Source organism: Cyprinodon tularosa, unplaced genomic scaffold (genome assembly GCF_016077235.1).
Source record: "Cyprinodon tularosa strain WSP-4 unplaced genomic scaffold, ASM1607723v1 ctg6, whole genome shotgun sequence".
NCBI lineage: Eukaryota > Metazoa > Chordata > Actinopteri > Cyprinodontiformes > Cyprinodontidae > Cyprinodon > Cyprinodon tularosa.
The window spans coordinates 3,737,848-3,753,526 of record NW_024039340.1 but is presented as its reverse complement, the minus strand read 5'-3'; the positions used below and the strand labels follow the sequence as shown (position 1 = coordinate 3,753,526).

The 15,679-nt window shown below is 44.1% G+C and overlaps 1 protein-coding gene across 2 annotated transcripts in view; it reads right to left on the bottom strand.

The window, feature by feature from the left end:
* asap2a (ArfGAP with SH3 domain, ankyrin repeat and PH domain 2a) overlaps positions 1 to 15,679 on the bottom strand; it is a 120,581-nt gene that overhangs the window by 25,808 nt on the left and 79,094 nt on the right. Inside the window, exons 5-10 of one of the 2 annotated variants that reach the window (XM_038307044.1) lie at positions 7,431 to 7,480; positions 4,685 to 4,814; positions 4,410 to 4,495; positions 4,251 to 4,326; positions 4,080 to 4,166; positions 1,304 to 1,312 (exon numbers count right to left, since the gene is read on the bottom strand). In XM_038307044.1, the coding sequence (XP_038162972.1) occupies positions 1,304 to 1,312; positions 4,080 to 4,166; positions 4,251 to 4,326; positions 4,410 to 4,495; positions 4,685 to 4,814; positions 7,431 to 7,480 (438 nt within the window). The remainder of the gene's footprint in view (positions 1 to 1,303; positions 1,313 to 4,079; positions 4,167 to 4,250; positions 4,327 to 4,409; positions 4,496 to 4,684; positions 4,815 to 7,430; positions 7,481 to 15,679) is intronic. The other variant, XM_038307045.1, reaches the window with a different exon arrangement.

The following is a 15,679-nucleotide window of genomic DNA, read 5'->3' as shown; positions in this document are numbered from 1 at the left end:
AGGCACTATACACTAACCACTATATAGGGCTCTGTATAGGCACTATACACCAACCGCTATATAGGGCTCTATATAGGCACTATACACTAACTGCTATATAGGGCTCTATATAGGCACTATACACTAACCACTATATAGGGATCTATATAGGCACTATACACTAACCACTATATAGGGATCTATATACGCACTATACACTAACTGCTATATAGGGCTCTGTATAGGCACTATACACTAACCACTATATAGGGCTCTGTATAGGCACTATACACCAACCGCTATATAGGGATCTATATACGCACTATACACTAACCGCTATATAGGGCTCTATATAGGCACTATACACTAACCACTATATAGGGATCTGTATAGGCACTATACACTAACCACTATATAGGGCTCTGTATAGGCACTATACACTAACCACTATATAGGGCTCTATATAGGCACTATACACTAACCACTATATAGGGCTCTGTATAGGCACTATAGACCAACCACTATATAGGGCTCTGTATAGGCACTATACACTAACCACTATATAGGGATCTATATATGCACTATACACTAACCACTATATAGGGATCTATATAGGCACTATACACTAACCACTATATAGGGCTCTATATAGGCACTGTACACTAACCACTATATAGGGCTCTATATAGGCACTGTACACTAACCACTATATAGGGCTCTATATAGGCACTATACACTAACCACTATATAGGGCTCTATATAGGCACTGTACACTAACCACTATATAGGGCTCTATATAGGCACTATACACTAACCACTATATAGGGCTCTATATAGGCACTGTACACTGACCACTATATAGGGTGCTGTATAGCAGTTACGCCATTTTAAATGAGTGTCAGAATGTCAAGTGGATGAAAAAGTAGTGTACTCAAAATTTTTCTCAATGCACCTTGAAAAGTAGTGATCATCCATGGTCACTAGACGGGCAGGTATATCCCAGAATGCTTTGCAAGAAGAGCTCTCCTCACAAAGCATCATGGGGTTTGTTGTCACAACGGCCCACTGTCACCATGGGCTGTCGCGTCCCGACAGCGGCGACAAATAAAGACGGCATGCGGGGGGAGTTAGATGACCACAGGGGAGCAAAAAGCAGTGATCATCTATCCGAACGTTCAGTTGACTGAGTTCACTATAAAGTCCACTATATAGTCCGTTCTCTATATAGTTATTGAGGGATATAGGGGTTAGGGCGGACGTTCGGACACAGCGAATGAAAATAAAACAAAGAGGAATTAAAAAGTTCAACATCAGATCCACTTACTCTCCTCGTCTTGTTTTTTCAAGCATCATGGCAGCAGAAGGAAAGAAGAGAGCCATGTTTAAGGACAGACAGCAGCTCAGGACACAAGGCAGCTCCACAGTGTTTGGATTAAAACAATGTTTATTTTATGCATGAAAAGAACATTCTGGTGCTAAGAGCTGCCTATTTCTGCATTATTAGAAAAAGCTTTCTATTTTGTCCACATTTTGTCCCTTTCATGTGGTAAGATGCCTCAAAGAGAAAGCAGTATGTGTATGAATTTATATATTAGGTTTAACAGAAGTGAATAAATTCAAGATCTGTATTTGTTCCAAGTTATCATGTTATACATATGACATCAAATGTTTTATCTGTGAGAACGCAAGTTAAAAGTTTACAAAAAATACAGTCTGGAGCACGTCAGATACGTTGATATGCATTGGAGATAAGTTCTTGATAAGTTATGCACAACAGGGTTCCTACAGCATAAGGCAAGTTAAACTCAAGACTTTTTAATGCCGCTTGAAATAAAAATTTAAGACCAAATTCACAAGAAACACAAGAAAAACCTGCTTGCGACAACTTAACCCAAAGGTTTATTTTAACATAAACCACTGCACTAATGTTTCAAATTTTGAAAAGCTTCCCATACAGGAAGAAAGCTAAAAACACACAAATGACAGATAAATTTTAACAATTATTTAACTGAATTCACAAACTTTGTTTTAGCAGAGAACAAAACAAATCAGTTTTAAAGCCCCAACATAACCAGTGCTAAGTCTTTTTTGCAGCTATTTTTCTTTGTATGGTTTTCTTAGTATGTTTGATTTGGTGATAAGTGGAGGCGTTGCAGAGACAAGGGTGGAACTAAACTGAGAAATACCGGCTGTTTCTCTGTAACTCCATTTTGACGCTTTGTGTTTCGTGCTTCGCATGTGCGACTCCACTGCCTTAATTCCCATCGTTCTGAGCTTGAATGACTTCGTGCACAAAATCCACTGAGCCTCATGTATGTTCCCTGGTTTTAGCCATGGAGGAAACTCTTGGCTGGAGACAATTTTCGTAACATTTACACTTGCTCATATTTTCCCAGACAAAAAGTTAATGGTGCATCTCCCAAATGTCCCGGCCGCAACAACGCTTTATTGGTTCCGCTATCGAGACGGAACCAATAATGGAGAGCTGTTATTATTATTATTTTATTTTTTTTTAATTGTCAATTTTAAAGTTTTATTTAGATTACAAAAATAAATCATAATAAAAATAATCCTATTTATGATGTTTTAAAAATTAAGACCTACGAAAGACTGATTTAAGACATTTTAATACCAATTAAGGCCTTAGTTTTATTTTGAAGAATTCAATGCCTTTTAAGACTTTTTAAGGACCCGCGGGAACCCTGCACAAGTTACTCATAGGTTTTGGATAAGCTAGAAGCCACAACTTAGTAGCAACTTACACTTAACGCATGTCAACCATCAGATAACTTAGCTGTAACTTATGGCCCACGTATGGCATACACTGGCTAAATCATCAACATGTTACAGGGTCTTTACTTACACCTGTGATTTGTAAAGTTAGCTTTGTCAAGTTGTAACTTGCATTCATAACTGCTAAGAAAGATCTGATGTCACCAGTATGACACAATTCAGAACAAGGAACAGATACAATCTTCAATTTATTCATGTTTATTGATTCACATTTATAAATTCAGACACCTACACAGACGTTTTCACTGACAAACATCGTCGTGTTTCACTGGGATTTTATGAAACAGAAACTATCTGAAGATGGAGGAAAAATAGTTTTAAAAAATAAAACGGCCAACTAATCTAAGCTAACAGCTGAGAATCTGGTGGATCTATGAGACCATTTCTATAGAAATCTGACTGCTTTGAGTTCACTTCTGAGTGGGTAGTTTTTACCATTTAAATTTTAAAGAATTTAATCAAAATTTGTCGAATTTGATCAAAATAATTACTTTAAAAACAGACTTTTTTGGCCCGCATGGTAAAAAATTTAAGTTGGTTTTATCTCTGGCTGGATGTTCCTATTCCAGACAATAATCCTGCCCTCATATGTTGATATGTGGTTGTCTTAACCCTGTAATGCCAAATGTATCATATTTGATACATACGGTTTTGCATCTGACACCTTTTGCATAATTTAATTGGTAAAAAACTTTGCTCAAAATCCTATTGTACACAATCAGATATACCTGATAACAGAGGGCAGAAGACTACACAAAAAAATCTCGACTTATCGCATAGTAATAAATTATTAATATCTAAAATGTATCTCTTTTTTTTCTTTTTACATATTTTGTTAAACGGCCAAATAAGGACTTCAAACAAATAAAAGTAATTTTCTATTTTGTTTTATTCTTGGATCGGACTTTAAAGGGTTAATGATTACAGTAATTCTCAAAGCATGATGCTGCCACCACCATGCATCACCACAGGCATGGTGTGCTTCCCATTGTGCTTGCATGCAGGTTGAAAAGTTTGAATCTTCTGTCTTCTCCAGTCAGGTTTAAGGAGAAGAGACCTCTGCAGCTCCTCCAGATGCCATACCATGCTCCCCTCATGCAGCCTGTCACTTTAGTTGGACCTCCATGTGTTGGCAGGTCTTTAGTTGGTATTTTCTCACTAAATTTAGATGAACAGAACTCTGGGAGGTGTTTTAAAGCTACCTGGGTCACTTCTGGAGGAAACTGCTTGAAGCAGGATATAGAAATCTATAGAAAACACACTGACCACACTTCAAACACTGACCACCTGGCTAAATGTGTGTTTACCTCCTTCTGCTCCACCTGTAGAGCCGTTTTTAGAACATCTCTCAGCTGAGTTAACTGCTTCCTCTCCTCATCCTGCGCCTGCTTGATCTGACAAAGGAGGAGAAAGAGAAGCAAAGTGAAAAACGTATCAGAAGAAGCAGTGGTCACGAACAACATGTGCTTTTCTCTTACGGTGTGCAGATCTGTAGCCAGCTTCTCTATGGACGGTTTCAGGTTCTCCACGGCTTTTAGGCCATCCTGAAAGAAACTAAACAGCACAACCTGCATTGAAGAGTAGATAACCGGTACTGGAAAGGTCTGGTTTCACGGGGCCGGTTAGCGGAGCCTTACTTGCACTGTGCGTGGAAGTACTTGATGAGGTTCTGCAGCAGGTCCACCCCCTTCTTGATTTTGATCTCATTGACTTTGAGGAGATACTGTAAACAGATGGAAAGCAGATCAGGGGTAGGTGGGTCAGAGGAGGAAAAGGCAGAGCTGTGTGTTTAAGAACGCTTTCATCTAACAGAGACGCTTGAAAGCAAGCCCCACCTTTATAGAGTAAAGGGACCAAAAAGGCATAATTTTCTCTGCTTTTCAAACAAACAGTCCTCTGTTCTGGTTCTGACCTCACACATCTGAAGCTGGAAGAACCTTCTCTCCTTCTCCATCTCCTCTGCTATTTCAGCCCCGCTGATTTCCGTCCGGATCATCCCGTGCTGCCGGGCGTGTTCCTTCTTCTCCTTCTCGATCTTGGTCCTGGCAGGGTCAGATTAAAGCACAAAAAATTACCAAAAAGTCATAGTATAGCGTGAAAAATCGCCAAAACAACATGCTGGTGAAGATACCCAGTCATCCAGGTCATAGTCATTCCAAAAAAGTAAAAAAAAAAAAAAAAAATATCCACCGGACTTTAAGTTTAAAGACGTTTTGCTTTTCATCCAGGAAGCTTTTTCAATTCAAAATGTCAGAAATAGCGTTGAGTAGCAGTTTAATTTGCATGTTTTCAAAGCCAAAACAAGACTTTGTTTTGGTCCACTCTATAAAAACTCAACTCAAAGCTATTTCTGACATTTTAAATTGAAAAAGCTTCCTGGATAGGAAGCGAAATGTCTTCAAACTTGGAAACAAAGTGCAGTGGATTGCTTTTTAACTTCTTTGGAACCCCAAAACACCCTACAGCGGTCTGCCACTCAGATTACAGGCTGCAGATGGTAAGGATACCAACGAGTTAAAAGTGTTACTTTTTTACTCATCTGGGCGCAGATTTGGTCTGGTTGGAAAGAACAATGCAGAGGATTAAACCCAGAGATCAGGAGAAACATCACCAGCAATACAGAGCCACAGTTTAGGCCTTATTAAGAAATCTGAAACTTTTAGGGATTTTGTGCCTTTTTTATCCTCAATTCTTTTTTCAGGGTTGAATTAATAACCAACAACTCATTGATTTTTTTTTTAAATCTGCACAGGAAAGACAGATATCATAAATGTTCAATGCCGCCTGTTATTGCAGAGAGCCCTGTCACTCCTTGCTGATTTAGTCAGCGTATGACAACGTCACAGAATCTTCTAAAACACTGACATACGCTGAACTTTCTATGTATTTTTTCAATTATGGGCGTATAAATAGAGTATTCATAACGAGTCCAGAACATATGTCAAACGACAGCCTAACTTATACGCAACGCATGGCAGCGTAATGCTCATGAAATGATGCACAAGCATCGAAGCATCAGTTAAATCTACGGTACTCCCCTCAGGAGCAGCGATGCGCCCGGAGGCGACCGGTCTGCATAAAAAGATTTCTTTAATCGCGGTATTAACCTAACTGCCCACCAAAGAAAGAATAAATAAAAAGAAAGAAAGAAGGTTTGCAGTCGCAGCAGGTTGAGCGTCATGTCTGCTAGGAAGTGTGTTGGTGGTGGGCGTGAACGCAGGGAGGATCCATCACTCACCTTCTGGCTCACCCTATGATGGGGGAGGAGAACTGACGGTTTCCTCCTGTGATCCCCCTTTATACCAAAACGCTGCCAATACGCCATTATACAGTAGCTGGAAGTTAGAAACGCGTTCAGCGCTCGTCTGGAACACGGCAGATACGTTGATATGAGGTCTTGATAAGTTACGCAGAAGTTATGCACAACTTAATTATAGGTTATGGATGAGCTAAATGTCACGACTTATGAGTAACTTGTCGGGAAATTTTGAGCATGCACAAAACTTCTCAACGTACTTGCCGTATGTTGACGTGTGCCAGCGTGCTCATAAGTTATACAAAACGTATCATAACTTATCCAACGTATGCCAGATTTTTCGTACATCAGGCATACACCGGTCCAAATCGCCAAGGTGTGACAGGAGCTTGATAGCCTCGTGAGCCCATCCTGATGTCGGGAGCTTTCAAGGTTTCACTCGCAGATCAGTCTAGAGACTCTCCGTTAAAGAACATTTGGAGCCGTTCACCAAACGAAAGTCCAATCAGCGTTGGCTTTGAGGCGGGTTGAGGTGTGACGCAACGAGAAGCGCGACAGCTCAGTCTAAAGAACATGGCGGCTTCAACCGATGAAGCTAGCGTTAGCGTGGCTATCGAGCAAGTTTTATGGGAATTACAGAGTATTTCTTCACTGAAAGAAGAGCAAAACACTGCTCTGGAGGCTTTTCTCAGAGGAAAACATGTTTTTGCTCTTCTCCCGACTGGTTTCGACAAGAGTAGCCTGGCTGTTAGTACGTCATATGCTTCGTTGATCTGATTGGTTTATTTGGCCCGTCTATCACCAACATAGGCCAATCAGCTAACCAGTATTTTCGCCCCTTCCCAAAATTACTTCAACGGAAGGTTAGGAACTTGAGGTTTGGAGAACTGGTTTGGGTTAAGAGGATGATTATTTCCTGACAACGAGGTCAAAACGGTTTGGTCAGCTTTGAACCTTTATTAAATGAGAAATATAAAGCTAAATCTGGGTCAGAAGTTTGTTGAAGTTAAGACAGACGGCGATGTCCCAACCTGCCCTCTGTGTCAGCACAAAGCATGAACCTCATTAAGAAAACGGCTTAGATAAAGACCTGTCCCCCTTTCACTAACGAGAGTCCTCTGCTGCGTGCAAAATGCATAAAAGCGCAATAAATACTCCTGGTTGTTTTAAACCACGGGGCGCCTGTGGTAGAGACAGGACGATGGGATGGGAGGACGTGTTGAGACACGGAGGACAGTTATTCAACTTAATAACAGCAAAACTAAACCACTTCAGTGATTTACAGAGAATGGTTCGACCTCTGAGATGAGTTAGAGCTTTAACGTTTTAAATTAAAGGAACATCTGAATGCCCGTTCATTAAATGTGTGGAAAAGAGGTTGTTTAAAGGGAAGGTTTCTTACACTTTGGTCTCGTAGTCCTTCCAGGCTTTGTCAAATGGCTTTTTCAGGTCCTGTAAGAAGAAAACAGAAGAGAAAAGGAAATGCAATAGAGTACAAAAATACAAATGGAAAAACTCTGCATCTGTTTCTGTCCATTTCACATAAATTTCTCATATAATATTGATAAAAAGCAAATAAAATGGGTAACTTTCCAAGCAGCCAGGGAAACCTGAGCCTCGGGCCCTAAGCATCAGATTATCTGCAGAGTCATCCTTGCTGCGGAAGCAGATAAACCCACAGAGGAAGGTTTAATGGAGAGTAATAGCAGAATAATCTGTCTGTGTGAGAAATTTAACAGCTATTAATTAATGAAGAATTAGAAAATGTATCAAACTGCTGCTGATTTCTTCCAATCATGTCGCCTCGATTTTATTTTTACATTCTGAAAAGAATATGTTTAAATTTTAATGCCTCTGCTGGAGATTGTGAGAGCTTTTGGTGACCTTCACCTCAACAGAGCGGGAGGGGGGCCTCAAACTGTCAGCACACAGGGGCTTCACATGGGAGCCATTCATCCATTATACATCATCCATCCATCATCCATTCATCCATCATCCATCCATCCATCCATCATCCATCCTCTATCATCTATCATCCATCCATCCATCCATCATCCATCCTCTATCATCTATCATCCATCCACCCATCCATCCATCCATCCATCCATCCTCTGTCATCTATCATCCATCCATCCATCCATCCTCTATCATCTATCATCCATCCATCCATCCATCATCCATCCATCATCCAACATCCAAACCCTCATCCACCCCACCATCCATCCAATCCATCCATCCAACATCCATCATCCAACACCCCTTTCTTTCCACCAAACCACCCCCATACCCATTAATCCATTCATCCATCCATCCTTTCCCCCTATCACCATCCAAAACCACCCTATCCACCATCCATCCCCTTTTTCCCCTTTTCCCATCCATCTATCCACCATCCACCCTTTTACCATCCATCCATCCATCCACCCCCACCCCTCTATCACCCATCCTCCATCCACCCAAACCTTTCTATCATCCATCCATCCCTTATCCATTACCCATTCACCCCACCCCATCCACCCCTCAATCTTTCCCACCCCTTCATCATCCACCATCCACCCCTTTAAACCACCCATCCATCAAATCATCCATCCATCCATCCATCCACCCTGAATCTTCCATCCATCTTCCATCCACCCCATCCCACCCAAACCATCATCTATCATCCTTTTCCACCCAAATCTACCCCTCCATCCACCCAAACCATCATCAAATCATCCACCCCATCAACCACCCCAACCATCACCCAAATCCACCCATCCTTCCATCCATCATCCCCCCCAAACAACCACCATCCATCCATCTCCATCCACCCCATCCATCCACCCTCCATCATCCACCCAAATCCTTTCATCAAACATCCTTTCCACCCATCCATCCATCCATCCTCTACACTATCTTCCATCCATCATCCATCCTCTATCATCAAACATCCATCCTTTCCATCCATCTTTCCATCCTCTATCATCTATCACCCCATCCATCCATAAATCCACCATCCCCAAAACCCTTTCACCCCATCCATCCATCCATCCTCTATCAAAAAATTCATCCATCCACCCCCATCTTCCACCATCCCAACACCCATTCATCCATCCTTCATCCACCCACCCCTTTTATCCACCCCATCCACCCAATCCATAAATCCATCCATAAATCCATCCCATTCCACCATCCATCCACCCAAATCCTCTATAATTTTCCCATCCATCTATCCACCATCCATCCCTTTTTTTTTTTTTCCACCATCCATCCATCCATTATCCACCATCCTTTCCCTTATCTATCCATCTTCCATCCATCCATACCATCCTCTATCATCCATCCATCAAATCCCCCCATCCATCCCTTACCATCCATCCACCCCCATCCACCATCTATCCACCATCCATCCCTTATCCATCCATCCATCCTCAAATCACCCCATCCACCCCTCATCATCTATCATCCTTTCCATCCTTTTCCCTCTACCATCCACCCCATCCCCCATCATCCATCCATCCTTTCCATAAACCTTTCCATCATCCATCACCATCCATCTATCCACCCCTTTCCATCATCCACCCAAAACCCAAACCTCTATCTTCCATCCTTTCCCTTATCTACATCCACCCCTTTCCATCCATTCCCTTATCCTTATCCATTATCCATCATCCATCCACCCATAAATCCATCCCATCATCCAACATCCATTCTTCCTTCCATCATCCCCATCCCTTATCCATATCCATCATCCATCCATCCATCCCCATCCATCCTCAAAATCATCTATCATCCACCCCACCCCTCCATCCAAATCATCCCAACATCCATCCATCAATCCACCCCTTCCATCCCAATCATCCAAAAATCCTTTCACCCACCCCACCCAAACCATCCACCCCTTATCCTTAAAAACATCCATCCACAACCCAAATTCCATCATCCTCCATCATCCATCCCTTATCCATTATCCATCATCCATCCATCCATCCATCATCCATCCATCATCCATCCATCCATCCATCCTCTATCATCCATCCATCATCTATCATCCATCCATCTATCCACCATCCATCCCTTATCCATTCATCCATCCATCCATCCATCCTCTATCATCCATCCATCCAGCTATCCACCATCAATCCCTTATCCACCACCCACCCCACCCATCAATCCCCCAAACCCATCCCTTATCCAAAATCCAAATCCACCTCTTTTCCCCATCCACCCAATCCTTTCCATCCATCTCCATCCTCTATCATAAATCATCCACCCCATCCCTTTTTTATATCCATCCCCCCCAATCCCCCCCATCCACTTCATCCACCTTTCCATCCCTATCTTCCCCCCATCCATCCATCCATTCCATCCATCCCCATCCATCCATCCTTTTCTTCCATCCACCCGCCCCCCCCCATCTATCCATCCCTATCATCCTTTCCATCCATCATCCTTCCCCATCCATCCATCATCTATCATCCATCCATCATCCAAAAAACCATCCATCATCCATCCATCCACCCAAATCATTATCACCCCACCCCATCTATCATCCATCCATCTATAAACCATCCTCATCACCCATCCACCCAATCCATCCCCACCAATCCTATCTTTTCCATCCCCCATCATCCAACATCCATCCATCATCAATCCATCCATCCACATCCTTCCAATCCATCCACCATCCTCTATCACCATCCATCCACCCAAATCCTCTAACCCAATCCATCCATCCCTTAATCTATCACCCAAACCCACCATCAACCCAAACCACCCAAATCATCCACCCCAACCATCCTCACCCAACCCCATCCATCCACCCAAATCATCTATCACCCACCATCTACCCCACCCAACCTTTCAACCCAACCATCATCCATCCACCATCCACCACCAACACCACCCATCCTCTATCATCCTTTCCCATCCCTTATCATCATCCATCCATCTATCATCCATCCCATCATCATCCATCCTCTATCATCCTTTCCATCTATCCATCCACCCCATCAACCCATCCAATCCTTCCTCTATCACCATCCCAACCCTTTAACTTCATCCATCCATCTATAAACCAAATCCTCTATCTTCCTTTTCCATCCCTTATCTATCACCAAACCATCCACCCTCCACCCAACCCCCAAACCATCCTTCCATCCATCCATACAAAACATCCTTTCCTTTCCCTCTATAAATCCATCCAATCCCCTTATCTATCATCCATCCATCCATCAATCATCCACCCTTTCCATCCTCATCTCTATCATTCATCCATCCATCCTCTACCCCTCCCCCCCAACTATCTTTCCATCCATCCATCCATCCATCCCAAATTTTCCACCCATCCATAAATCCTTTCCATCCATTCCTTCCTTTGCCATCCATCCATCCACCATCCTTTTCCTTTCCCCCACCACCCAAATTCATCCATCCATTATCTATCCATCCATCATCACCCATCCACCACCATCCATCATCTTTCTTTCCAAACCATCAAACCAAACCATCCATCATCCATCCCACCCATCTATCATCCATCCATCCACCCATCTATCATCCATCCACCCTTATCCATCCATCCATCATCCTCCATCCACCCATCCACCCTTTAAATCCACCCACCCAAATTCCCATCCATCCCACATCCATCCACCATCCTCTACCCCATCATCCTCCATCCACCCAAACCACCATCTATCATCCATCCACCCATCCATCCTTTCCATCATCAAATCACCATCCTCATCCATCCATCATCCATCCATCCATCCATCCTTCATCAATCACCCATCCATCTACCCCTCCATCCATCATCCATCCTTTCCACCCCACCCTTCCACCCATCCCATCCTTTCCACCCATCATCTACCCAAATCCATCCATCTATCCATCCATCCATCCATCCATCCTCAATCATCCACCACCCCCTTATCTATCATCCACCCTCCAAAAATTTCCACCCTCCATCATCCATCCACCACCCAGCCATAAACCCTTTCCCTCCACATCAATCATCCATCCATCAACCATCCTTTCCCATCATCCATCCACCCATCCTCTATCATCCTTTCCTTTTCCCCTTTTATCAACACCCAAACCATCTATCACCATCCATCCACCCCATCCTTATCACCCCCAACCCATCCACCCCTTTCCTTTCTATCATCCATCCTTCCCTTTCTATCATCCACCCCTTTCCACCCCCATCCAAAAAACATCCACCCAAACCCCTCTATCACCCATCCATCCCTTACAAATCACCCCATCCACCCAAACCATCCACCATCCATCCCCCTATCTTTCCATCCATCCATCCACCCATCCACCCCTCATCAACTATAAATCCATCCACCATCCTCAATAAATCCTTTCCATCCCCTTCAAACAAAACACCCATTTTATTATCCACCCATCCCAAATTTTCCCAAACCCAAACCATCCACCCTTTCCATCCATTTCTTTCCATCCATCCATTCCATCCTCTATCACCCCACCCCTCCATCCATCCCCTTTCCCATCTCTATCATCCACCCCATCTACCCTTTCCTTTCCCACCCCACCCATCCCATCCACTCTATCATCCACCCAAATAAACAAAATTCCTTCCATCCATCCCCATCATCTATAAACCATCCATCTATCCATCCATCCATCATCCATCCCCCCATCATCCCCCCCCACCCAACCAATAACCACCCCACCCCATCCATCCATCATCCACCATCCCAAAAAATCTATTTTCCATCCATCAAATCCCCCCAAACAATCCATCCATCCCAATCATCCATCCACCATCATCCCATCCAACCATCCACCCCACCCACCCTTTCCCTTTCCATCATCCCCATCCATCCACCCCTCCACCATCATCCATCCATCCATCCATCATCTATCTTTCCTTTCCTCTATCCATCCACCATCCATCCTCATCACCATCCCCCCTCTTTCCCATCCTCTATCATCTATCACCCCATCCATCCATCTTCCATCCATCACCCAACACCCCATTCAATCCCTCCACCCATCCACCTCCCCCCCTTATCCATTATCCACATCCACCACCATCCATCATCCATCCATCATCCACCCAAATCCATAAATCCCCCTTTTCACCATCTACCCAATCCATCCATCCCTCAACCACCTTTCACCCAACATCCATCCTTTAAATCCATCCCCCCCTTATCCATTATCCATCTTCCATCCATCCTTTCCATCACCCCACCCAAACCATCACCCTATCACCTTCCATCTATCCATCCCATCCATCATCCATCCACCCACCTCATCATCCACCCAATTCCCTTCTACACCCCATCCATCCATCCCCCCTTTTATCCATTATCCTCCCCCATCCATCCATTCCATCCATCCATCATCCAACATCCATTCATCCACCCATCACCATCCTTTCCCTTATCCATTATCCATCATCCACCCCACCCCACCCCATCCATCCATCCATCCACCTCATCATCTATCTCCATCCTCCTTTCCATCCACCTCACCCAAACCCATCCCATCCATCACCCATGCCTTTCCATCCACCCCATCACCCAAACCCACCTTTCTTTCCATCCACCCAAAACCACCCTTACCCCTTAACCATCATCCATCCATCAATCCATCCATAAATCCACCCACCCATCTATCATCCACCAAACAAATCCACCCCATCCATAAACCCAAACCATCCACCCATCCATCCATCCATCCATCCATCATCCACCCATCCTCTATCATCCATCCATCCCTTTTTCAAACATCCTTCCATCCACATCCATCCATCTATCATCCTTTCCTTTCTATCACCCATCCAAAAAACCTTTCCATCCACCCAAATCCATCCACCATCCTTTTTCATCCATCCACCCTTATCTTTTCATCCATCCATCTATCATCCCATCCTCTATAAACCCCATCCATCCATCCTCTATCATCCACCCAAACCCAAACTACCCCATCCCCATCCACCCATCATCCATCCACCCATCCACCATACATACACCCACCCCACCCTCTATCATCCCACCCTCCCTTATCTATCACCCCACCCCAACCATCATCCATCTATCACCCAAATTCCCATCCATCCCTTCATCTATCATTCATCCATCCCATCCCTTTTATCCTCCATCCATCTATCATCCATCCACCCCAACCTCTATCTTCCATCCATCCTCCATCCAACCTTTCCCTTTCCCCACCATCCATCCATCCATTATCATCCCCCCCTCCATCCATCATCCATCCACCCAAATCCATCCACCATCATCCACCATCCATCACCCCATATCCTTTCCATCATCCTTTCCATCCATCACCCTATCATCCACCCATCATCCTTTCCATCCATCATCCCTCCATCCATCCATCCATCCATCATCCATCCATCCATCCCAATCATCCACCCCATCCATCCATCATCCACCCCACCTTTCCACCCAAACTTCTATCACCCCATCCATCTACCATCCCCCCCTCATCCATCCATCCCATCACCCATCCATCACCCATCCATCCATCCATAAACCAATCACCACCCCATCTACCTTCCATCCATCCATCTTTCCATCGACCATCCTTCCCCCCCACCATAAAACCCAAACCATCCATCCACCCACCCATCACTATCATCCTTTCCATCAAACCACCATCCATCCTCTATCATCCATCCACCCCTTTAAAACTACCCACCCCTTTCCATCTACCTCCATCCACCATCCATCCATCCACCATCCATCCCCCCTCTATCACCCCATCCACCTTTTATCATCCTTTCCTCCCTTATCTATCATCCACCCTCCCTCAATCCATCCACCCCCCCTTTCATCCATCCATCCATCCATCCTTTCCATATCCACCCATCCTTTCCTTCCATCATCTATCACCCAAACCAAAACAAATCCTTTCCATCCTTTCCATAAACCCATCCATCACCCCAACCATCCTTTCCATCCTCTATCATCCTTTCCTTTCCCCTTTTATCTATCACCATCCATCAAAAACCATTCCACCCTCAAATCATCCATCCATCCCTTTTTTCTATATCCACCACCCCAACAATCCTCCTTTCCATCACCCAACCAAACCATCATCCACCCCATCAACCCCATCCATCCCATCCTCTATCATCCACCCATCCCTTTAAATCTATCATCCACCCCCTTTCCATCAATCCACCCAAACCCACCCCAATCCTTTCCAAATCCAGCCCTTTAAATCCTTTCCCCCATCATCTATCATCCATCCATCCACCCTCTATCACCACCCATCCTCCATCCATCCCCCCCACCCAAAACCCTCCATCCCATCACCCCACCCCTTTCCCCTTAACTATCACCCCAATCCTCAAACATCCATCCACCCCAACCTCTATCATCCACCCCACCCAAACCACCCCTCTACATCCACCCCACCCCTTATTTTTATAAACCATCCACCCAAACCATCCACCATACAAAAATCCATCCATCCTCTATCATCCATCCTTTCCCTTATCTATCTCCATCCATCCCCCCATCCTCATCACCCCATCCATCCCATCCACCCTTTCTATCATCTATAAACCATCCATCCAAACCTCTAAAAATCCAACCCCCCTTATCTATAAACCATCCATCACCCAAATCCCCCACCCTTTTATCTTCCATCCATCCATCCATCCAT